General features: G+C 43.1%; 1 protein-coding gene across 8 annotated transcripts; it reads right to left on the bottom strand.

Annotated features, from left to right (window-relative positions):
* Positions 1-308: 308 nt before the first annotated feature.
* Positions 309-24,304, bottom strand: LOC115192477 (protein ECT2). 8 transcript variants are annotated; one of them, XM_029751028.1, is made up of 26 exons: positions 23,977-24,304; positions 18,757-18,919; positions 18,529-18,608; positions 17,822-17,917; positions 16,984-17,166; positions 16,219-16,308; positions 15,975-16,082; positions 14,902-14,975; positions 14,630-14,760; positions 14,363-14,478; positions 13,920-13,982; positions 12,967-13,192; positions 11,832-11,956; positions 10,729-10,848; positions 10,547-10,615; positions 10,354-10,464; positions 10,014-10,110; positions 9,645-9,726; positions 9,431-9,509; positions 8,031-8,150; positions 7,095-7,233; positions 5,908-6,062; positions 5,058-5,165; positions 3,766-3,906; positions 2,749-3,106; positions 1,226-1,314 (listed from the first exon to the last, which is right to left on the bottom strand). In XM_029751028.1, the coding sequence occupies exons 2-25, from the start codon at positions 18,884-18,886 to the stop codon at positions 2,762-2,764; spliced, it is 2,988 nt and encodes a 995-aa protein (XP_029606888.1). In that variant the 5' UTR covers positions 18,887-18,919; positions 23,977-24,304; the 3' UTR covers positions 1,226-1,314; positions 2,749-2,761. The 8 variants fall into 8 exon arrangements, with proteins under 8 accessions (XP_029606893.1, XP_029606894.1, XP_029606888.1 ...); XM_029751030.1 differs by lacking the exon at positions 23,977-24,304 and adding an exon at positions 23,328-23,533 and having other exon boundaries at positions 18,757-18,915; XM_029751031.1 differs by lacking the exon at positions 23,977-24,304 and adding an exon at positions 23,328-23,533 and having other exon boundaries at positions 14,630-14,757.
* Between the last annotated feature and the right edge of the window lie 1,578 nt (positions 24,305-25,882).

Raw genomic sequence — 25,882 nt, forward strand, 5'->3', positions numbered from 1 at the left:
AAGGATGCTTAGGTCAAGCAAATGGCATCCAGTTAACATTTTCCAAATTCATTTCAGGCAGCAATTTATTGCTTCATGGTAATGTGCAAAGTGAATTCCGTGCATTTCTCTGCAGAAGCCTACATGGTTCAGATTTTCACTTTTTCCCCTAATTAAGGAGGATAATACACCAAGGATATAATACATTAGAAGTAACTGACTGAATAAGTAAATGGATGAAGTTTCTCTTGCATTGTTTATAGAGCAGGACTTTGCTCTGGACGTAAGATGCATGTTAGTTTTTCTATTCCTAAAAAAACCCCACACCATTCAATATAGGGCATTTTTATTAAAATTGAGTAAAACAATTCAATTACAAACCATAATAAAGTGACTTTGCATAATAATAGTCACTATTCAATACAGATGAATGGGAGATAATTATTCATTTTTTCCATTCATCATGTGTTGGTAAGAGAAGTCGTGAACATCCTCCTATAACTGAATAACCCACCAGAAATAAGCTTAACGTTGGATCATGTGTAAGTGTATGGAATACACATAGTGGAAGACAATTATGCCAAGAGGTAAATCAGAACAATTATAGATAATGACAGACAAAAGGGAGGCAAATGTACACATAAATAGCAAGAGAAAGAGGATTTTTATATAGACTATTTATAAAATGATTCTGGAAAATAAATGTAGTGTAATGCAACATCATCCCTAGTCCCTCCTGAAAAAACATACCCACTTGACAACATAAAACAATCACTTACAAAACAGCAGCTTTTGTTCCCCTAATCCTGATCATTTATATCATCAAAAAGTAAAAACATTTCAAGAGCTTTATAAAAGCTGGAAACTATAGTAAGTGAAGCCAACAGGCTTGTTCCCAAAAAACAAAGTTACACTTTTATTGGCTAATCATTCAGTGAATTATATCCCTCCATGACAAAAATACAGAAAATATGTCAGTGAATACTGTACCTATACATGTTAATCAAATGTTCCCAAATGTCTAAGACATGAGGTCAACTTGTAACATTGTAAGTAAACACTAAATACAAGAGTATCCATCTTTCATTTTCCAAGTCAGACATTATCTGTATGAACTTGCGTTCATTAAACAATTACAGGATGTGCCAATCTGCAGTAACATTGCCGAGAGGTGAGCTAATTGAATTACAGTGAGTGGTGCACAGTGCAGAACAGCTTGCTGGGTTTCTCTCCTCTAAGAGTCAATCAGAACAGGTGGGATGTGGAGCGACTGAACGTGTGGTACTTCCTCTCAAACATGGACGGCAGGTTGACCATGGAGGGAGAGTGCATCACCTGGAGGGAACAGAACAGGGACATTAATTAAATTAGGAAATTGATTGGGTTCCAAAACAGAAACGACCCCTCGAGTGTTAGTTTAAGGACAATGAGTTACACTGAAGGGTTAGAGATGAGCAAATGCTCAAGTGAGCACTTAAGTCATTCAAAATGAGGGCTTTCTGATCACATGTACACGCTGGGACTCCTGGTGGACCTTTAAAAGCCACGGCACGAAGATGGATTGTCATGTGGTCCGCAAAAGCAATCTCGTGGGAAGTGCTTTGTGAAGGATACAAGGTCGTTTTATATGGAAGTCTCATTTAATTACTTTTACATTCAGCTTTCCCCAGTGCCAGTCTGCCTTCCTAGCCAAATGTTGGCATTGAACTAATCGAGCGAGTGGCGCCAATACAATATTACTATACTCCCCCCAACTTCCAAAACCATTCAACATTTTGCCATGTTGTAAAGACGTGGTTTCCTCTCTCTGTCCCTGTGCTGCTCATTACTGTGGATGAATCAGATCTATTGAAAAGGAACCTTGATTATATGTTACCGGGGCAACTTGGGGAGGCCAACATGAAAGGTGCTGCTGCATAAAAGCAGGGTGATTTCTGGGGAACCACAAGGTCTGGCTGGTTAATATGCATACATATTTCACCCTCATTAAGAGTCTACCCTATGGAGACCGGAGTGTTAACGAACGTAGGAGCGTAAACAGGTGTGCGTCATGTATCATGTATCCTCCTTCAGTAAAGCTGTGGCCGGCTAAAGCCAGAGTGAGAGTAAAGGCCAGCCTGAATAGCAACCCAATTTATGCACCAGCACCTTCTCACCGTTTGCTTGTTGCTATAACCACCATAACACATTCTCACTTCGACAGGGCCCAGTCAGGTTAATGAGATTTGAGGTGACATTACGGTTTAACTTTGAGGGCGTGGGATCAATAGCAGTGGCACAGCGAGGACATACAGAACAGGAGAGTCAGGACACACATGAAGCCACTGTTTCACAAATGCCCAGTGACAGATTGGATGGACACTCCAGGCCTTTTGACAAACACTAAAGCATAATGCTGCACACAACGTTGGATTTCTTTAATTAGTGGGAGAAAAATGTAAATCACTGTCACCACAACACATTTATTGTTTTAAAAGCCATAGATCATAAACAAATCATCCGCTGCTGTAAGACATTCCTCCCTATTCCAAAATGGATTGAGAGGGCTAATGTAAAAGCTAAAAGTGAGCATCTGCCCGGCGCTGCAAGCTGATGTTAGTGGAGCTGAGTGAGTGAGGTGTGCAGCAGATAAGAGACAAGAGGAGGGAGCCCACAGAGAGCCGGAGAGAGAGCCACCACAGCCCAGGAATGAGGAGTTAGTCAGTGAGAGAGCCACCACCTATCCCAGTAAGTGAAAAGGGGTATTAAACCCAGCATAGTGATGCTCACGTCAGTCAGCCGCCTATAGGAGGGTCTCTTTGCGGGGCCTCAAGCAGCCTGCCTTGTGGGGGTCAGAGGAGGGGACCAGCAGGTCCCTGCAGGCCCCAGGGGGAAGCCTCCCTTTGGACGGGACCCTCCAGGTAGGGGGGCCGGCAGAGTAAGGGGGCCTGGTGGGGGTGGGTTGGGGCTTAAGTGGGGTCTCCTCGGGGCAGGTTGGACTAGGGGTTGGGTCTGGGGTATGAATACAGACGGGAACACGGAGGCGGGGACAGGGTGGGTGGTCCAGGGAGTTAGAGCGCTGCACCACAGCAGCAGCAGAGTTCTTGGTAGAACCACTGAGGTTGAATGTTGAGGTGGAGCGGGCCATCTACAGTCACAGAGCAAAGCATGGGGGAGAGAGTCACAGACCATGGGAGAGACCCTGTCAACTCATAGGTCAGACTCTGCATATCACACTACTGCATCAAGTTGCACTTAAAATCCCTTTTTAATAGCAAAGTTTGAGTGCAGTACCTTTCTTCAAATATTTAGTATTGTATGACTCATCTTTTCCATTCTAATAAAAGGAAGTATAGAAAAGGTCTGAAAGACTCCGAGATAAAATAAAGCCTGACATCAATACTGACGCAGTTAGAAGAACAAGAAATAAATAGCTAAACTGAATAAAAAAGGAGAAAAGTTCAAAACAGTCATGTGTCATCATTAATTGAAAAACTGAAGCCGTTCCTTCAAAAGGAAAATGGCTTGCACTGGCAGAACAACAATTTCACCATTATACGTCAACAATCACCTAATTACACAACCCTTTCAGGACTATGCTTTGGAGAGCGCAGCAAATTGATTTTCAGAGAAAAACAAGGTACATGGTGCAATTAGAGTACCCATCTCAAAATCCTAAAATGACTCAAGATTCTTCTGCCATTGCTCTTTTATCTTGCACTATGCCCCACTATGCCTCGACTTGATTAGACAAACCTTGTTCAAGGCCTGGACATTTGAAGTAGACGGGTGGATGGATGAACTTACTGACAGGGTGGCACTGCTTCCAACATGGATCATGTTCTCCGAGCTGGGGCCAGGGCTCTTGTCGTCGGAGGTGCTGTTGGCCATGAAGGCTCTCTGGATTACCCGTTTGGGTGTTTTGGTGAAGGAAAACGCTCTCGTTACCTGGGGGTTAAATAGTCAAACACTCAAAACCACCCTGAGACTCAAAATGATGTCAAGATGACAACAGTGGTAAGCCTGATGACCGACAACAATGAGACAGCCTATAGGGAGGAGGTCAGAGACCTGGCCGTGTGGTGCCAGGACAACAAACTCTCCCTCAACGTGATCAAGACAAAGGAGATGATTGTGGACTACAGGAAAAAGAAGACCAAGCACACACCCAGTCTCATCGACAGGGCTGCAGTGGAGCAGGTTGAGAGCTTCAAGTTCCTTGGTGTCCACATCACCAGCAAACTAACATGGTCCAAGCAAACCAGGACAGTCGTGAAGCGGGCACGACAAAACCTATTCCCCCTCAGGAGACTGAAAAGATTTGGCATGGGTCCTCAGATCCTCAAAAGGTTCTACAGCTGCACTATCGAGAGCATGCTGACTGGTTGCATCACTGCCTGGTATGGCAACTGCTCGGCCTCCGACCGCAAGGCACTACAGAGGGTAGTGCGAACGGCCCAGTACATCACTGAGGCCAAGCTTCCTGCAATCCAGGACCTCTATACCAGGCGGTGTCAGAGGAAGGCCCTAAAAATTGTCAAGACTCCAGCCACCCTAGTCATAGACTGTTCTCGCTGCTACCACACGGCAAGCGGTACCAGAGCGCCAAGTCTAGGGTCAAGAGGCTTCTAAACAGCTTCTACCCCCAAGCCATAAGACTCCTGAACATCTAGTCAAATGGCTACCCAGACTATTCACATTGCCCCCCCACACACCACTCTCTATTGACATCTATGCATAGTCACTTTAACTTAACTCTACCTACATGTACATACTACCTCACCTAACCGGTGCCCCCGCACATTGACTCTGTACCGGTAACCCCCTGTATATATTGTTATTTTTTTACTGCTCCTCTAATTACTTGTTACTTTTATCTCTTATTCTTATCTGTATTTTTTGAAACTGCACTATCGGTTAGGGGCTCGTAAATGAGTATTTCACTGTAAAGTCTACACCGGTTGTATTCGGTGCATGTGACTAATATAATTTGATTTGATTTTGAAAATAGCTCTGTTTTACAGTCAGCTTGTCCAATATCCAACATGTACTTGTGTGGAATACAGGAGAGAGATGGGCTAATTCGGAGCCCATTTTACCTTCTTTGAAGTTTTCTTGATGACTCTAGAGGCTTTACTCAGCGTGCTATCCATATCCTTTGTGCTCACTTGGACAGAGTCAGGGTCAGTGCACTGAATTAGATCTTCCTGTTTAAAATAGAAACAAGTATAAATACATTTCCAGCCCATTCTGCTTCGCTGTCAAAATGCATAGAGTGAGAAACTGTTGTCTGTTTTTACATGCAGCTGGAGCTCACTGGTTGGTATTCAGGGTGCGGAGAGAGCCAGTGAATCAATTAAGATAGCAAGGCCAGCCTGTAGTAGAGGTTTACGTCACCACCTAGTGGACAGCTCACTCCTGACAGCTGGGACTGGCTGGGCTCACCTCCGAAGCTTATTACGCCTGTTTTTAATTATGATGGGAAATACAAGTCTGTCTCCGGGCAGCCAATTACTAGTTAGCTTCCTCATTCAAGCTCTAATACTACATCAGTGAAAAGACCTGTGGAGAGATAAAACAACCCATCTATGTCTTTAGTGTTAGTTCTAGTACAATTCCACTTCTAATTACATTAATCTGTCTTCCAGTTTAACCACAGAGGACAATCTAATAGGATTGAAATTACCAAAAAGGCCACTCACGCAACGTGATATGTAAGTGTACTAAAACTAGCCTAAATAATTGCATTTGTGTCCTCATCAACCTCTAAAGAGTCCATACACCATGTTCTGCACGAGGACAACAGACCGGTGAGGGATGCCTTGGTCGCTCCAGCCTGTCTGGCTGTGTTAATGAGAGGAGCAGACAGACAGGCAACATGTGTTCTCAGGAGGAGCCCTCCAACCCAACCCGATGAGCCTATAGCGGCTCAGTGGACCACTGTCTCACCGCGTCAGCCTTACAGATGGTGTTGGCTACGTGGCGACAGAGCATCTTCAGCCAGGTTGACTTCACCGTATCCTCAGTGGTCAGCTGGAAGCTGAAGAGAAGATTCTCCTGTTCCGTGGGCGGGTGTACCACCATGGCAAAGGCATTATGGCAATCTGAGAGAGAAGAGAGAAAGAGAGAAATGAGCAAGGTTTGAACCACTCAAAAATGTCAATAGTCTAGCTGGCAAAACTAATTGTTGAAAAACATGCATCCCATTTCTCTTTAAGACGCATAGAGGGCCATCTCTGGTGTATCAACATACACTGGTTGTAATTATAGTACATATTGACAGTGAAATTAAACCTAGCAGCTCCATTACAAGGCCAAACAAGCTGAGTCACTGCTAGTGGGAGAGAGGAGAGATGTTTTCTTGATTATGTCTGGGCTGCCATTTCAGTCAGTGTTGACTCCAAATATTAGGCTATCCAGTATGCTTATGAATAACATTTCCCGATACAGGGAAAACGGAATGGAGCAATATACCTGCTCAGGGAATGTGTATCGACCCAAAAGAAGCACAAACAAGGAGTGGTCATGTTGCTTAGTAATGGATGTTAAGCACTGTGAGGTAGGTAGGTAGGTAGGTAGGTAGGTAGATAGGTAGGTAGGTAGGTAGGTAGGTAGGTAAGCAGGCCATCAGACTGCTGAACAGCTAACCCTAGCCGTCTCCCTACACAGACCTGCACCTTTGAGACTATTTCCACCTCATTATCGGCACCTTAGATTACTTGCACTGACTACCCACACATCCAATCCTTACACAAACACACGCACCCTCACACACAGACAACGCTGCTGTTCTATTATATACTATGTATTCCACAGCGTGACCAAGACACTACCCACTTTATATTTCTAAACACAGTGTAATACAGTCCATTATTACTATGTTTACAACCTCTCATTTTTTACTTGACTTTTATTATTACTTACTGTCTGATGTACTGCATTGAGGGAGCTAGCACATAGCATTTCTTTGCACCTTTTATCCCTGCTGTAAACTGTGTATGTGACTAACAGCATTTGATTTTGTAGGTAGGTAGGTAGGTAGGTAGGTAGGTAGGTAGGTAGGTAGGTAGGTAGGTAGGGAGGTGGGTAACATGCCAGGGAGGTGGGTAACATGCCAGGGGCTGGGGCTCACACACCCTCTGTATCCTGCAGGTCCAGGACCCTCCTGATCTGGGACAGAGGCATGAGGGTGATGTGTTTGAGTTGGGCTGCAGGTCGCGTCTGGCCCAGAGGACTCCTGAATGTGCTGATCACCTTGTGTCTCTTCCGGGCAATCTGCAAATACAGACACAGTTGAAGTATGGAAGCCTCAAGCCTTCACCCCTACCTAAACTCTCTCTCAAGTGAAGTGAAGTGTATGCATGCATGTATGTATGTATGTATGTCAGGGGAGGTAGTGGTTAAGCTGTGACAAATCGATAGGGCTTTTATAAAAGGTAAACGGTCCCGGTCATTAGCATGTGTTTAACTGGCCTGTGTGGGGGCTGAGGCAGGGGTTGGGTCTGTCCCATGAAGACATGGTGATATCTATAGGGGGTAGGGGAGATCTGAATACAGAGGAGCCAATCAATGAATAATTAAAGAGCGCAGCCCCTGCTCTCCCCATGCTCATTACCAGGCTGCTCTGACACTCCTGAATCAGGCCGCCTCGCCCACACCCATTCTGGGTTTGATTGCTAACCCCCATTCTAATGCAACACTTCACTAATTAGGAGCCAGATAAGAAGCTGTGTCAGCAACGATAGATTGCACACCCATAAATAATCAGCCAGTGGGGCTCTTTGCTACTGAATTTGCATTTTCTTAGCAGCTCAAGTCCCAAAGATTTCATAATGTGGGGGGGGGGAAATAGAGGACGGGCAAGATTTTCTCAAATGAGCAATGGCATTAACTTGGAGGGCGTTTTGAGTGTATTGTAAAGTTATAACATCTAAAGCCATGTCTGGGCATCACTAGTCAATACGGTGAAATGTTGACCAGGGTTCAAATATTCAGCATATCATTGAGCCTGGCTGGAGTGTCAGATGAGCAGGTTTTCAATGTTGGTATTACTTCATTGATGTGGGCGTTACCTCAAGACAGTCATTGAAGAGAAAGAGTGTGACGTGCTCGCCTCGATCGCAGGGTTTGTCTCCCAGGGCGATGGTCTCCACCCTGTGGACCAGGCTGCGGTGGGACGAGAGCAGGTTGGCCTGAGGAGGAGAGAGCGAGAGAGCGAGCGAGCGACGAGACGGGATGAATATCACACAACCAAAAAGACATCCACCAACCATTCGTGAATAAACAAAAACAAACACGGTCACCAGAGAGAGCTTCATGATTCAATCACAGGCCTCATTTAAAGCGCCATATTTGGTATTAATGGGTCTAACTCTACAGATTGGTCATTTCACTGCACGGCTGATGGAGGAATTTCCATTTCCAGTCCCATTATTCCTTTAAAACCCTATCATCAAACTATGTTTATTCATTTGGATGCTCTGCTTATCCAAATCAAGATAAATAGAGCTATACTCACAGCCCAGAGCCAAAGGTATACTAATTTACTCCCTCTAGTACCAACTCATCTCCACTATTATCACCTGAAAAGAGGACTTCGGCACACAGAAAAGTAGTTTGGTTCACACACACACAGCTCTACACAAATTCTCTCCACACACACAATATCAAGTTAACTCCAGCGCAATAATCCATGAATTACAAGCTATAAATGTGCAGTGAACAGTGCGAAAAATGCATCCTGTGGAAATTAGCTGAAATAAATAGGGATATCGGGCTTAACGCATAGGGAGAGGGCTAGCCGTTATGGTGCTGGAGGCAGCCATTAACGCATAGGGAGAGGCCTGGCCGTTATGGTGCTGGAGTACAGCCATTAACGCATAGGGAGAGGCCTAGCCGTTATGGTGCTGGAGTACAGCCATTAACGCTGTTATGGGAGAGGCCTAGCCATTATGGTGCTGGAGTACAGCCATTAACGCATAGGGAGAGGCCTAGCCGTTATGGTGCTGGAGTACAGCCATTAACGCATAGGAAGAGGCCTGGCCGTTATGGTGCTGTAGTACAGCCATTAACGCATAGGGAGAGGCCTGGCCGTTATGGTGCTAGAGTACAGCCATTAACGCATAGGGAGAGGCCTAGCCGTTATGGTGCTGGAGTACAGCCATTAACGCATAGGGAGAGGCCTAGCCGTTATGGTGCTGGAGTACAGCCATTAACGCATAGGGAGAGGCCTGGCCGTTATGGTGCTGGAGTACAGCCATTAACGCATAGGGAGAGGCCTAGCCGTTATGGTGCTGGAGAACAGCCATTAACGCTGTTATGGGAGAGGCCTGGCCGTTACGGTGCTGGATTACAGCCATTAACACCGTTATGAGAGAGGCCTAGCCGTTATGGTGCTGGAGTACAGCCAGTAACGGATTTGAGGCTCAACAAAGCGTGCCACATTCCAGTGAGAAATGCACAAACAACTTACAGGGCAGCCGTCAACTTCATAAACGACATCAAAGATCTGCTTCTGTCCCTCTATTTTCCTCTTGTCCTCGTTTATGTGACTGGGGGGTCAAATAAATTCTGTTAGCAAACTGATGCTACAATCACTTTATGTAAATGCATGGCTAATGGATGAGGCTTTAACTTAATTACAACAAAATGCTTCATGCATGGCCAGTGGTGCACAGTTGACTCACGTCATAACTTCCTTGAGTGATTCGATTGCCTTCTCCAAAGTGATTTTGTCAGGGTTGTTACAGGCAGTGTGTTTCTTAATATCTGCAAGATAGATGGGTCAATGAACATTGACAATTAATAATTGATAGAACAGTGAGAAAAGCCAAGGGAAAACAACTGATATGATCAACAGATTTATAACACAACTGTGGATAAAGGTGAGGAGCATCTATCAGTATTTCCTGTGACATTTTAGTCAGAAATCAAGCACTCTTCATATGCAGGTGAGGAGAATGCATTACAGTTAGTACTTCTTTCATGCCACATATATAGCATGTTGCTCAAGATTTGGCTGTCAAGTGTGTTTGTGTGCGCGTGGTGTAGTCTACCGTTGAGGAGTAGGGCGACGCTAGGCAGTCTCTGCACAGGGCGAATCAGCAGCTCCACCAACGTCTGTCGCCCACACTCGGGCTTCGCCTGATTGATCTGGAGGCAAGAAAAAAAACACTGCTGTTAAAGCAAGAGGAGACCTGACAGACATGTTGCGGCTTACTTACACACACAGGCAATCACTCACATCCACAACACAGACCAAGACATTTTCTTCAAGTTTACTGTACATAAAGAGACAAGCAATGAATGACCTTTAGCATGAGGCATATGGTAACTTCTAAACCTACACTCACATGGATGTATACACAAATGTACATCGTCTCAGAGGTCACGTACCTTGAGGAAAGCATGGAACCTTGGCTTCTGCTTCTCACACCTCACTATGGTCTCCTTGCTCATCTCAAAGAAGTTGACGAATGGCAGGTAAGCCTTCACCAGGTCTTTAGACTGACAGACAGAGAAAGGAACTGAGTGAGAATGTCCAAAATGGCTCAATACAACATTCAGAACAAAGGCCTGTTATACTCACGTATTTGAGAATGATGTCCCCGACACTCTTGTCCTCAGACCAGTCCATGACCAGCTCTTCCAGATCGGCCTGTCAAATCAACCCAATAAGCAGAGAGACACAGAGGGCATTTAGGTGACTTCACTGCAGATTAAAGTCTTGTTCAGGTCATCTTGGGACATTTCAAGGAAAGAAGTGCCCACCTTTATCCTGGTGTGTACATCGAAGATCTCTGGGATGCTGCCAAAGATAGTCTTGATTTCTTCCGGAGCCAAAATGGGTCCACCAACTTGGCCTTCCTTTTCCAGAGGGACTTTGAACAGCTAAAAGGAACAGACGTTTCAGGTGAGACTCAGACTTAGCCCACTATTCCCTTAAATCAATACATACACCCCCAATACAGACGGTACTCACCATTTCAGACTGAATATTTCTATGAGAATGTTCGTAAAAGTAGGAAGTCAAATCATTTTAGAGAGCAGGTATGTATTAATTATAAAAAGACCACCCTGCCTCCCCATCATCTTATCAAAGACATAGAAAACTCAAACAGTGAAAGTACATCCCCTAATAAACTCCAAGAAATGATTCCCATTAAAAAGTCCTCTGATCTAGTAAAGCTCTGTTCAGCTTTCCCTGTAAAAAGTATAATCAAAAGGCTCAAAATGGCCTGGAATTACCTTCTAATAAAAATACATTTTAACAAGCGCCCAACATGTGTGAATCATAATGGGATAATTGGTATTCAAGCCCACTTCTTGGCAGGCCAGTTCATGGGCTGACTTCAGAGGGCAGTGGACATGGGGTCAGCAGTCAGTGTTAAAGACCATCCGATGTGAAGCCGGCCATCTGTCTCCTGGGCTGGAATGGTGCAATGGGCATGGGACAGAGAGAGGACACTACTGGTGACTGCATACGAGTGGGGGTGAGTGGGCATGGGTCAGGGTGAAAGAGAACAAGGTGATGTACGTGGAAAAGTAGAGTACACTGCACCGTTTAGGATATGGTAGTGAGGTTTGCTGAACAACTTCATTCTACTGGTATCATAGTAATGCTGTAGCGAGCAGAGGAGGGAGATGTGAGAATAGGAGCGATGAGACGAGGACAGGCCTGAGATTTGGGTCGATGAGCAGCAGAGAGCTCTGCAGTGTGAGTGGGAGCCTGGCTGGCTGACAGTCCTGATGCGCACAATCCTATTCATTTTCTCCCCCACTGGTTACTGGACTCAGGCACCAGTGAGACAGCCTGATTAGGACCCTAGCAGCCCCGGTGGTGCTAAGTGAGCCCAACATCCACAGTGACAAACCTGCAAGACTGTGGTGAGAATATCCACATAGTTGCTCTCTGTCTGGTACAACTCCTTGGAGACCTGCCATCTAGCCGACTGCTTCAGGACAGCAGGTGTAGAGCTCTTCAAGGGCCGGGAATGTTCTGGAAGAGAGCCAGGGATGGTCAAGAGGTGAATATTGATTGAGACAGTGGGGAAAACATGTTGTTTTCTTTTGACTACCCACAACTTCTGAACTTATTTTGACTTCTTGCGTGTCTCATAGTTTAGAAAATTGAGATTCTGACATGCAAAGTGAAGGCTACTCTGCAGAAGACTTGGGGCTTTTATCTTAGCTAGTGAGAATAGTTCCAGAATGCAACTAAATGCATTTCATATAATCTCCATTCCTTCATATAATTTCATCCTCAACTCTCCAGTCAACTCTCCAGGCTTTAAGGCTCAACCTACTATTCTTGCACCACTTTGATCATCTAGACAGTTCTTATATAATTTCTAGACAGTTCTTATATAATTTCTAATATCATGCCAAATCGGATTTCCCCACAGTGACAGTTCAACTGAGTGACCCTTCATCTCCTGGCATTCGCTGAGACAGACTGACTCCTGTGACGAGTCCCTCCACAAACCCTCCCCAGTCTCTGTGGCTGGGGACTGGGCTGGCTGAGGACACACTCCCTGTCCTGAGGGCCCATGGGGGCCTCTGGGGTCCCTGCATCCTGCTGAGGGGTGGCGGTGCTAATGCAGTGGAAGGGCCACTCTTTGTCCCCCTACTCATCTCCCTGGCACTCATCCTCCTCTGCCTGTTGGCCTCAGCACAGCACCTCCTACGCCTGCTGCTCTCTACACTGTGCTCTGAAAGACAGGGTGTTCAGTCTCTTTTGGGGGAGTTCAAACAGAATAGCAGAGCGTGCTGGTTCTTCCTGCCTCCCCCTGCAACAAACAGTGACCGCCTCCTTAGTCTATGACAGGGCTCTGATTTCAGCTGACATGAGACACTAATGATGCTATAATCCCTGTCTGTTTTTGCCTGCATTAACTTTTAACGAGGCCAGAGGCACTTATTAACCACCGTTGACAGGCTAACACCCAGTGTTGCCAGCCCTGTGTCATGACATGTGTGGCTGATGAGTGACCGTGACTCCTCTCTCACCTGCCAGGGCCTTGCAGGTCTCGGGGGTGTTGGAGATGTCCAGCAGAGAGCCCATGGACATGGAGTGTTCGGCAGAAGGCCTCTTGCGGGGTGGAGGGAAGGGGGAGATCTCCGTCTCCTTGGTGAGCTGGGCCAGGGTTTCCCGCAGACGCCTCCTCTTCCGGTTACTGTTGGGTGTGTTGAGGGACAGCAGGGACACAGCCTTCTTCAGCACAGGACTGTCCATCTGAGAGGAGAAACATGGGCATGTCAGATGAGGGTGTAAGGAGAAAAATGTGTGAAAAAAAAGGACGGCACTGTGGTGGAAAGTAATCTCTAAAATCTCACGTATTTTGGTCAGATGCTCGATTAAGTGCTGCAGGGAAGAGGTTCAGAATTGTGATGAGATTTGTGAAGCCATAATTTCACCTAGTTTATCATCCGTTTGCACATGCAAAGCAATTACACTTATAAGTGTCAATCAATCAGCGGCACGGTATCAAATACATGGTTTCCAGGTGTTTGATGTAATTTCATTTGCTCCGTTCCGGCCATTATTATGTGCCGTTCACCCCTCAGCAGCCTCCTCTGGTTTACAAGCACACAATACTGCGATTATTGTGAATACTCAGATTTATATAAGTTTGATTAAAACGTTAACATGCTTTCCAAGAACGCTTTCTCTTACAATCCAAACATGGACTTTGAAAAATGCAGAGCATAGCCAATCAAAATAAACATTCCATCACAGGGATCATCCTATTTTTGGGGAGCTTTTTTTTGATTCGGACAAAGTTTGTATGTGAAAAATGTTTGAATTTTATTTCCCAAACTCACTTCACTCCCTCCAAAGAGGGAGACTCGTGAGAATGTGCGCGACACAGTTTATAGAATCTTAGCAGTGTCCATTCCACTGTATAGAGGTTTGTGTAGGGGCATTGTGAGGATGAATCAGATTGACAGACAGGACTTACCTTCTGATAGAAGTATATGGACTCTCCTGCTCGGGCATCCATCTGTATCGTTCCCCAGAACCACTTGAACAAGCAAAGAAAAATAGTATTGATACAAGGTGGGGAACACCAGTGCTCACTATCTCTGCTCAAATTGCATGTCGAGTCGAAAGGAAAATTAAATATTGATCATCCAAGTGAGGCAAGAGTTTATCAATCAATACAACCAAATACATTAAATAGAAATGCATATTTGACATACTCCTTAGAAGAAAACAACGAGGCTCATTTTCCCAGACTTGACAATGCCAATGTATTAGAAAATTCATGAATTTGAGGCACATGAATTTGAGGTATTATGCTTCAGTCAGACATACTGTTGATCTGGGAAATATTTTATCTTTATGTCTGCCTCCCACCAGTACGGTGATGTAAGCTGACACCTACTACATTGAAGTGCTCACCTCCTGCTTGACAACATACAGTCTCTTTGATGGTACAAATGGCAGCTCCTTGACAGAGTTTTCCTCCACCACCATGTGAGTGCACTTCTGATCACCAACCTCCAGGTGGCTGCCACCTTGGAGAAACACAAAGTTTTAGAAACTCCAAAAGTACTCCATAATAGAAGTGAGGATAATGTGCTTCCAGAGTAGCTTTTGTAAAGCCTAGATATAACATATGACAGAACAAAAAATAAATACTGAAAATGTAAGACCTCAGGCTAATACCATGTTTGATTGTCCTTTCCTCCATGTTGGTCTTGTCTTCGTCTGAGAAGCCCAGGAAGCTCAGCACACAGTCTTGAAAGGGGGGAACTTTGAATTCGGTGCGGAACTCTTCATCTCCAGCATGGAAACTACTGTAAGAACAGGTGGTTGTCAGCCCTCATACATGTACATAATAGTATACATTGATGTACAGACATGAACGTGAAGACCACAATGAGGACTGGGCATGCAGTTGGCTTTGGCCATTGTCTGTAGCGTGAGGAGATACTTACACATCATCTCTATGCTCCCAGGCCTTATGGATCCATGTTGGGGTGAGGATGGGTGTCCCCATACACACAGCAAGCTAGAAGAGACACAGAGAGGTATGTCATATTAGGAGGTATACCGTATATACCACATACTGGGGTATTATGAAATACAGACAGTACGATTTCCAATAGCGTACCTTTTTTGTGGGGGCTCCCTAAAGCTCGGTGGATGCCACTGTTTATAACTAGAAGTCAATTTATTTGGCACATCTTAGAAAGTTATCTTCAGATCAGGGCTCCAGCTATGCATTTGGTTTGCGAACTAAGTGGCTAACTTGCAAGATCCAGCTTCTTGGTTAAAGCAGAGACAATCCCCTCCTGGATCAAGATCCATGCTGCCTACATTTGTTTTGTGCATTATTTTGTTTTTTTTACGTCAGGAAAGAAATAGAGGCCCTTGTGTGCACTGCCGGCAATATGATATACCCCGGTATCACAGGATAATTGGGGGGCTTGTGTATGGCTTGTGGTAACGGCTGGAGAGGAATGAGTTGAATGGTATCAAATATATCAAACACATGGTTTCTATGCATTTGATGCCATTCCATTTGCTCTGTTCCAGCCCCTCAGCAGCCTCTTATGCCCGGTATGGTACAGAAACGACTCTTTAAAAAAGAGGATTGAGGTGTTTGGCCCTCTTTTACAACAGCTGCAGGCTGTGTGCCAGGTACTGCAAGAAGTAAAACGCTCCTTCAAAGCCAGGGATGAAAAAAGGCATGTGTATTGAAATGGATCTCATTCTTGTACTCTGTTAAGTACTCACTTTCCAATGTAAAATGTCTCAGTATGTCTGTTAAGAGAGCTAGGCTACTTTTCCTGTTTAAAGTGCTGGTGCAAAACATCTTAACAAGTTGAGCTTTCAACTCAGAAAACGAAGGGGTGGAGAAAAGCGAACAGAACCACTGAGAATCAATAAAACAAAAACTTCAGTCAGCAAATGAAATGTCATGTGGGGAAGAAAATAAATCACATGGATTAGGTCTATACATGAGCTCTTCCAGATGGGAGGAAAGGTTAGGGGTGTTTTAAAAAACCTTGTATTTCTCGCCATGAGTGGAGTATGCAATGAGATGGGTGACTTTAGTGCTGAAGTCCTTCCGAATGGTGCCTCCCATGTGATGCACCAGATTCACCAGGTTTTTCTGCAGGGGTTAAAGGCAGTGAGTGACATTTGGCACCAACACATATCTCTTACCATTAAAAAGCAAACAAAACAGACATGTTGGTACTTGGTAGTGCTACAAATAATGACAATCAGCTTGAACGCATTCCACTTACAACTTCCTCTTTGTTGCGGAAACCGGTGAAACACAGCGACAAGTTGAGCATGGTGGTAGAGTATAGAGGACGAGAAGAAAATGGCAGGGGCTGTGGGAAACAAAAACAAGCAATATGGTTCTTATAAATCTCAGATATTGGAAACATTGCTCATGCATAATTTCCTCCACTGCTTTTATCAGTAAAACATTATTTTTTTTGGGGGGGGGGGTTCTTTACTGGTCAGTAGCAAAGCTGTATGAAAGGCCTATGCATTTGTAAGTATGTGTGTGTTCTGTTGATCTCCAAGTTACCAGGCTCTGTAGATAAGGGGATTGATGCAGAGATCATTTCTCATTCTGAATACAGCCATATTTTAAGCCTTTTCAGTTTTTAGAGCTGTGATGCATTCCTTCATAGATCTACGTTCATCTTGGAGAGGTGACTGGTGAGGTTTGCAGTGATCTGTGGCCAAGGGTGTGTTCATCTTCCCCAGTAATCTGACTGAGTTGAGCAGGTGCTCTGCTTAGACCCAGACAACAGTGATGCATTTCTCAGGGTTCACGGGAACAATCGAAACCCATCATATAAATCTATTTAAACTTGAAAGCACAACTTTTCCGCCATATTTTACTTCATCTCCCGTTGCAGGCAGATGCTAAATTGCACCATAACAGTCAAAACCTCATATCTTGAACCGGCGAGGAGTGATCCACAGCCGAGCACTGCGAGTGCCATCCCAGAGTGAGTGAGTATATTTCAGGAGTGATTTGCTCCTGTCCTTACCTCCTCTCGTCCCGCACAGTGCAGAACAACCGGGGGGCCCACGATCCGGTTGTCATGTTTGTAAAGATAGATGTAGTCAGGAGAGGCAAAGTCTGTGAGCACGAACACCGTCTCAAACTCTGTGTTTTCTCCATCTCCAAACTCTTTGACATTGTCGGTCTTTATGCAAGGCACGTTGATATCCTGTGGATTAAAAAAGGTTGCTGTTAATGTGAGTAGGGACACACAAGCAGCCCTTTCATATCAAAGGAGTAATTTGATAATCATGATATTATATTGCAATATGAGTGATACATTTAAAGTAGGTGAGCTTAGAGCAAACGGTAAACATTGAAGTTCAGGTACTTGAAAGCCGTTCATTAATTTGCAGAGAGACAGACCGACGCTCACCATGACATTGCTCAATGCCGCATGAAACAATTTCCAGTGCTCACTCTGGTGTTATTTTGATTCGATTGAACTCACTAAATTCAGTCGAGCAGAAATTGAATCAAGAACACAGCCTATATAAATCAGAGATCATTGAGCTGAAGAGAGAAATTATGTATGATACCTGTAAACCGTATTCATAAAATACATAATCCCCACAGAATTATTGGCACCATACATCAGAGGACAAAGCATTAAAGGAATAAACAGCGTGAACGTGTTAGATCATTTTGTTAGAGACATCTAAGCTTGGACACCAGGTGATAACAGTATAAATCTGTGACATTTACCGGTAATTGTGAGGATACTGCTGCAGCTACACACCAATCACCTTGAGATTGCCCATGCAAAGAGACCCCCCTGATGGATTAAAGCATGCAACACAATCCAAGCCTGAAAAAAGACCTACCATATTGACTATAGATTTTATCAATTTCTCTCCGGTCTCAGCACCCAGTTCTCCTCCTTTAATCTTAACCACTGGGACTTCCATTATTCTGACGGCCTGTAAAATGAAGCATTGACCTCAAGCTGGCGACACCAAACTGACAAATTCTCTGAACAACGGGCCTGTGTCATTGCAACCCAGAAGGCAAGGACTTCAAACAAATGTCAAACGCTATCCGGGGGGAAAGTTCTGCTAAATTAATAAAGTTGAAAGCAGCAGGTCGACTTTTTTGTCGATTCACTCAGCAGACTTCCCCCTCTGATTAAGCTGTCAGTGAATGTGCCACTACTACAGATTGGCACACAAAATAGATAATTTAAAGCAGCCTTCAGATCAAAAAGCTTCTCGGTCGCTCGAGAGTGAACCCATTTTATTCCTACAGTTGAGCCCTGTGCCGTAGCTTCACGTTCACAGACAAAGAACCTGTTTCCTCCCCTTCATCTACACTGATTTAATAGGTGGCATCAATAAGGAATCATAGCTTTCAACTGGATTCACCTGGTCAGTGTATGTCAAGGAAAGAGCAGGTGTTCCTAATGTTTTGTATACTCACTGTACTCATTATTGAAAAACAAAATGAAAACAATCACACGCAACAAACCATAATGCAATGATGTTTCCACAATTACAACCCATACAACTGGGCTCAAACCATTATGGCACGGTACCTGCATTGCTTTGACAAGTGCTCCATTTTTGCCAGCTTCTCCTACAAGAACAACTCTGGTTTCGACCCGAGGTAGCATCTCTACAAGGGAATAGAGGACCAAGGGCACAGTGAATCTCAAAGGTAATGTGAATGCAATCATAAAACGAAGTCCTTCCTGTTTTGAGTGACAGCCTGAGGTAAAAAGCAGTTAATATCACACTGATTGAGAGAAGGGTGAAACTCTTACCTTCCATGTCTTCAGAGCCCAAACCCAGGAATACATCCTTAGCACTCTCAGCCATCCTGGAGTCATACACAGAGGAGTCCAGCAGCAGGCTCCGAGCCATCCCCAAAGTAACTATGCTGCTGTCAGCCATGGAAGTGTGACACGGATGGTGGCACAATCCTGTCTAAACAATCAAAAGTTAGTAAAGTCAGAGCTTGAGGAGAGAGTGAGGTGACAAATGCCAAACCTCTTGGAATAGAAATGATGAAAATAAAATGTGTGTAGCCCATGTTATACCCAAGTGGAATTCGGGTCTTATAACATATAGGCTACCCATCTTGCGAGTTATTTGCCAACCTGTGAATCTGCCTGGTGATACTTAAACCAGGATTGAATGTATATCCGTAATTGGTAGACGGTTGTAATTAGTAGGTTATGGTAAACGTCACTTAGACGCTACCACCTTCCTTACAAATAAATTCCAAACATAAATTCCATGTGGTATATTCGCTTTGAGCGTACACCTGTCTGTTTGAGCTAATCAGCCTTGCAATATGGGCACCATGCTATCGCAGACGAGAAATAGAAAGAAGCATGTGCGACCAAACATTGACATTCATGTTTAGCATTTCCCCTGATTCTTTTTTTTTTTTACTTCAGTGGTGACAAAGTTAGCGTGGGGGGGCATGGCCAATGGCAGTCTGCGACCAAAATTTGAGCCTGTCCTCTTGGCCGCAGAAACATTTTGCTGTTTTAAAGCTAATATCCTGCAATTCTACACATTTTTCCATGGATTATGCGGTGTTCTTTTGCTATCTGAGTGACCCAAACAAAGTCAAATGGGGGAGATTTGCCTCGACTGTCTAGTTTTTATTTTAGTGATTGCTAGACCTCATATTATCTTATTAAAACATTACTCCATTATCTTTTCTACAATTTATATATGGTTTTAGTCGTTTATGTAGTTGATTTCTTATTATATATTTTGAAGTGGCGGCAACGAATATAGGGGAAACACGGAGTGGTAGTGTCTAAAAATTGGATTGGATTATTTATTGGGCAAAGCTCAGTGATGCATTCAAGGACCTCCTAATTAGAACCTTCTACTGATTATGGGCATACCGTCCAACATTGGACACGCCCTGCTAAACAGGTACAGTCATTTTCCACATCCTTAAAAAAAGGAAAATTCTAAAAATGCTGAACTTTATATTCATCATTTCCAGCACCACCCCAACATTAACATGTGAAAATGGCACGTTTCTAGGATTTATAGTAAAAAAGTGTGCATTGTGATTTTAACCAATTATGAGTAGGAATTGCCTACTAATTGGTTTATGATGTCATTGGAAACACATTTTTTTACTACAAAAAAGAAAAACCCATTTTCACATACAGTTGAAGTCAGAAGTTTACATACACTTAGGTTGGAGTCATTAAAACTCGTTTTTCAACCACTCCACAAATTTCTTGTTAACAAACTATAGTTTTGGCAAGTCGGTTAGGACATCTACTTTGTGCATGACACAAGTAATTTTTCCAACAATTGTTTACAGACAGATTATTTCACTGTATCACAATTCCAGTGGGTCAGAAGTTTACATAGACTAAGTTGACTGTGCCTTTATACAGCTTGGAAAATTCCAGAAAATAATGTCATGGCTTTAGAAGCTTCTGATAGGCTAATTGACATAATTTGAGTCAATTGGAGATGTAGCTGTGGATGTATTTCAAGGCCTACCTTCAAACTCAGTGCCTCTTTGCTTGTCATCATGGGGAAATCAAAATAAATCAGCCAATTGTAAACATCCACAAGTCTGGTTCATCCTTGGGAGCAATTTCCAAACGCCTGAAGGTACAACGTTCATCTGTACAAACAATAGTACACAAATATAAACACCATGGGACCACGCAGCCGTCATACCGCTCAGGAAGGAGACGCGTTCTGTCTCCTGGAGATGAACGTACCTTGGTGCGAAAAGTAAAACGAGTTCCTATATCGACATAACCTGAAAGGCCGCTCAGCAAAGAAGAAGCCACTGCTCAAAAACCGCCCCAAAAAAGCCAGACTAGAGTTTGCAACTGCACATGGGGATAAAGATCATACTTTTTGGAGAAACGTCCTCTGGTCTGATGAAACAAAAATAGAACTGTTTGGCCATAATGACCATCGTTATGTTTGGAGGAAAAAGGGAGGCTTGCAAGCCGAAGAACACCATCCCAAACATGAAGCACGGGGGTGGCAGCATCATGTTGTGGGTGTGCTTTGCTGCAGGAGGGACTGGTGCACTTCACAAAATAGATGGCATCATGAGGTAGGAATCTTTGGTGGATATATTGAAGCAAAATCAAGACATCAGTCAGGAAGTTAAAGCTTGGTCGTAAATGGACAATAACCCCAAGCATACTTCCAAAGTTTTGGCAAAATGGCTTAAGGACAACAATGTCAAGGTATTGGAGTGGCCATCACAAAACTCTGACCTCAAACCTATAGAAAATTTGTGAGCAGAACTGAAAAAGTGTGTGTGAGCAAGGAAGCCTGCAAACCTGACTCAGTTACACCAGCTGTCAAGGAATTCACCCAACTTATTGTGGGAAGGTTGTGGATGGCTACCCGAAACATTTGACCCAGGTTAAACAATTTAAAGACAATGCTACCAAATACTAATTGAGTGTATGTAGACTTCTGACCCACTGGGAATGTGATGAAAGAAATAATAGCTGAAATAAATAATTCTCAACTATTATTCTGACATTTCACATTCTTAAAATAAAGTGCTGATCCTAACTGACCTAAGACAGGGAATTGTTACTAGGATTAAATGTCAGGAATTGTACAAAACGGAGTTTAAATGTATTTGGCTAAGGTGTATGTAAACTTCCGACTTCAAATGTATGTTGAGGTGGTGCTGGAGATGAATATGAAGTCAAAACATTTAGACATTCACCTTTAACCCTGCGAGACCCACAGTTGCAAAAATACAATGTCTCTTAAATTGCATCCTGTACAGGTCTTAAACTATAAAATTAACATTTTAGTCATTTACCAGACTCTCTTATTCAGAGCGACTTATAGGCGCAATTAGGGTTAAGTAAGTGCCTTGCTCACGTGCACAGACAGATGTTCTTACCTAGTCAGCTCAGGGATTCGAACTAGCAACCTTTTGATTACTTGCCCAACCTCTTAACCGCTAGGCTACATTGTTGTATTAGTAACCTCTGAAACATTACAAACTTGTCTGAGACCACACTGGTACCCTAGGCAAGGATTAATTCTGGGTTTTTTTCTAGATAAGATGGGCATGGTCGGCAAGGCTTCCCATCTTGGCGGTGAAGAAAATTGTTGCATCTTTAAGGCAACTTCCTGCAATTCAACATTTTCTCAATGGAGCTTAGAGAAATGTTTGCAGTTTAAAGTTAATTTCCTGCAATTCTACACATTTTTCCGTGGAGCTGAAAGAAAATGTTGCGGTTTTAAAGCTAATTTGATGCGATTCTAAGTATATATTCTGCCTTGGAACTGTGAGAATTTTGCCGTTTTAAAGCTAATTTCCTTCAATTCAATGTATTTTGCCATGGCCAATTCTTATGCTCAAAGTAGCAATTACAAAATCAATACTGCTAAATTCATTGTTTTTGGAATTTTCAGTTCTCCCAGACTGTCTATTTTCATTTTGATGTTTGTTACTTCTCAAAGACTATAGTATTGAGGTAGTTTTGGAAGTGTTGCAAAAAGGAAACATTGGGCTTAAAGGGGTGCCAAACAGACATGGTAGACAAGTCAGAGATTTGGGAAGGGAAACATTCTGCACAAATGGACAACCAAATACTTCAAAGAATAACTTTGATGTCCCCCCCTACACATCAAAAGAAGACAAAAATAAAAAATGGCTTACGGTCTCAGAATACTGCCATTAATCTTATGGTAAAGTAAGATAAGAGGTTCTCTCTCCAAGTCTCTCCAAGAAAAAAAACTAATATTACTAAAAAGGAAGTTAGATGTTCTTCATACATAGAAATGTTTTTGATAGCCAAATACTAAAACATGGATTGGTCAAGTTGATAAATATAGCAATTTCTGTCAAAATATGACTTCATTTCAGATGTATATACCATTACACAATATGTTATATCACAAATCTTTATAGAATTTCAGTTCTAACGACAAAATTGTCATACCATTGAAAACCAATGTTGCATTTAAAAAACATTTCCAGAAAATGATTTTACAAACATGACGTAACAACGTTAACGTAACAGACGTCCCGACCCCAGTTAGCAACATCTGATTAACTATGTAACGTTAACTAGCAAAACAACACAAGTTCAATTGTATTTATGACTGCATTAACGTACAGTGAAAACCCTTGTCAAAGACTAGCTAACTGGTTGTTTTACAAAAACGAACCAGATTGAGTAAACGTTAGCTACTGTACATTACCCTACACAACAACGTGTTGTTACTAACGTTAGCTAGTTAAATGAAAAACTAACTAGCTAGCTAGCTAGCTAAATTTGTTAGTGTGCAAGCTAACTAACTACAGTACTTAATAAACATGGTTGCTGGAAAATAAACAAATGTTGAGACTTACATAAACCTTCGGAATTAACAAATAATAATTGCAGGTGACAGTGGTAAACTGGCTAGTCGACCAGTTCAGCTAGCGGCTGCGCTAACTGAATTGACAATGTTAGCTATCTGTAGGTTATTGCCGTCTCTAAAAAGTAAATATATAAATTTGCGCGTGGATAAATCTGTCAACTCTCTCAATCTGAATTCAAAAAGCAAAGCGAACAAGGCGTCTGTAATCTGATTGGACAAGAATGGAAAAGCCTGCTGAATAAGCACTGCGCGGCTTCTGATTGGCTCGTGGATTCAAACTACAATGCCCACTGGCACTGCGCAGGGCATAGGCGCTCGGTGGGCACAAGGTTGGCTACGAAGTTATTCACACCTTTTCATCAGCTATTCTTCAAATGTATGGTCCGCTTCTATTATAGAATGCCCTCATTAAACATGGGCAAGTTAATTTAGATAAATCAACTTTCTCAGACTTGCACACAAGCAAGGCTTCAAGACAGAATACCTGTACAGGCCTACATCAACTGCCTTTCCCTGGTGCCATCACTGAGGGTGGGTTGCGCCAACATGGTTTAAATTAATATAGGTTTAAAGTGAAAACTAAACTTAGATTATAGGAAGGATTTAAAAATTTGGTGCAACAAGATTAATAGATAAACCTTGATAACTTCTTAGGGATAGGCGTCACGTCAACGGAAACCTTGATTTAACCCAATTTAAGAGTTCATCCATGTGGGTGCAACACCCTGACAGTTTGTTCACAGAGTTTCTAAATCCAGAGCTACAGCATCGCGAGTCTTCCGGGAATGCTTGCGAAGAGACTAAACAGACCAGGCCGATGATTTTTTATAACTAAATCAATATAGACCACTGCCTGTAGTTTCCAAAGGGAACAAATGAGTCATAGCGGGCAGAACTAGAAAGGAAATGGGCAGGGCCACGAGCTAGCGAGATCCTATTGGCCCGTTATAGCATATATCTGCATATTTCCTTTATGGAACGCCTCTGGGAAGTGCACTCGTAAATAACGCGATGTTTTTTTACTTTGGCAAAGGGTAAAGTTTTCTTAGCCTACTCTGTTCATAACATATTCTAGTTTTGGGAACAGAAAACTGTATTGAGATCAAATGTTTAATCGATGAGAAATGTAGCTTCCTCTCACTACCATATTTGGTAGTGAGTGGAAACGCCAAGTGGATGCTCCACATTTATACATCCGGTGAAATATCTGCCTCATTGTTATATCTGTGGTTTGGGAAGTCAATGAGAGAAGTGAAAGATTCTTCCTTAGTTAATTTTATCTAACTCTAAAGAAACAACCTAGATTCGACTCAATGTCTTAAGTAGTTGAACATGTTTCTACTCCAACCTCATGAGTGACAAACTGACACGCATTAACTTTCGTCAAAAACAACGTATCGAAGGAGTGTCTGATTTGACGGCTTTGACGACGACCATTAGACCTGATGACGTGTTTCTAACGCATGAGCTATCCAACGTTGCCATGACATCGCCTACACGTGTGATCGAGAAGCAGTTTTAGCTAAAATATTCATAAACTTTTCTGTCTGTGGTTTTAGCCTATCTTCATACTGTACTGTCTTTGGTTTGTTCTAGGGGCAGATGCTCATGATGGATTCCTTCTGGCTGTGGTGCAGAGTTTGTCTTCACAGAACCTCTGGAAACCTGCACCAAGCCTGAAGGACAAAGTGATGAGCTCAAGCAAGTCCCTTTCATTTTTTACTCGAGTCCCAGCTTCTGTATGCCTGTTACATCTTTTGCTCTTTGTGCCAGCTCTTTTCTACTTCTGTATTCCCCTCTGGAGCTTGAAAGACACCATAGAACAAAGCTCAATGAAGCCGTGCCCTCCACCTCCCTGCCATCCCCTGCACTGCACTTTCAATTTCAAATCAAATCACATTTCTACCACAGTGATGACGAAATGTTTACATTGCAGTTATGAGCACCTTTTTTTTGTCACTGCACAATTCAGATTTTTTGGAAGACTTTATTGAAGTGAAGCTCAGGAATGCCATAGGGTATTATTTGTAAGTCGCTCTGGATAAGAGCGTCTGCTAAATGACTTAAATGTAAAATGTAATATGCCAATGGAAACTATAAAGATAGTGTAAATGATCAAATGTTAAATGTTTATTGCCTTTACATCTGGGGCGGCAGGTAGCCTAGTGGTTAGAGCGTTGGGCCAGTAACTGAATGGTTGCTTGATCAAATCCCCGAGCTGACAAGGTAAAAATCTGTTGTTCTGTCCCTGCTGTTCCTAGGCTGTCATTGTTAATAAGAATTTGTTGACTTGCCTAGTTAAATAAACATCTGTATGATACAAGGAAATATGGCCAAATGAGAAGTTCATATCTTTCAAACTTTGCATCTAAAATTGTGTTGCATAACAGTTATGTAAATATATCTGTTGGTGCACTTAAATGGCGGGTTCATGTTTTGGATGAGGGAATAGAAGGAATTTATCATCCTTTTCATATGCTATGAATAATGCTATTTAGAGAATATCCTACATGTCACTGGTGCCAGAGACTAGATCTCTTGAGC

This window comes from Salmo trutta, chromosome 4 (genome assembly GCF_901001165.1).
Source record: "Salmo trutta chromosome 4, fSalTru1.1, whole genome shotgun sequence".
In the NCBI taxonomy this organism is placed as follows: domain Eukaryota; kingdom Metazoa; phylum Chordata; class Actinopteri; order Salmoniformes; family Salmonidae; genus Salmo; species Salmo trutta.

Bases quoted from the DNA above. Each gene is read 5' to 3' on its own strand.
- LOC115192477 (XM_029751028.1), bottom strand. From the start codon at position 18,886: ATGGCTGACAGCAGCATAGTTACTTTGGGGATGGCTCGGAGCCTGCTG. The intron at 18,609-18,756 runs GTAAGAGTTTCA...ATTCCCTTGTAG, and splicing joins GGGCTCTGAAGACATGGAAG to AGATGCTACCTCGGGTCGAA. The intron at 16,083-16,218 runs GTAAGTGGAATG...TAACCCCTGCAG, and splicing joins TCCGCAACAAAGAGGAAGTT to AAAAACCTGGTGAATCTGGT.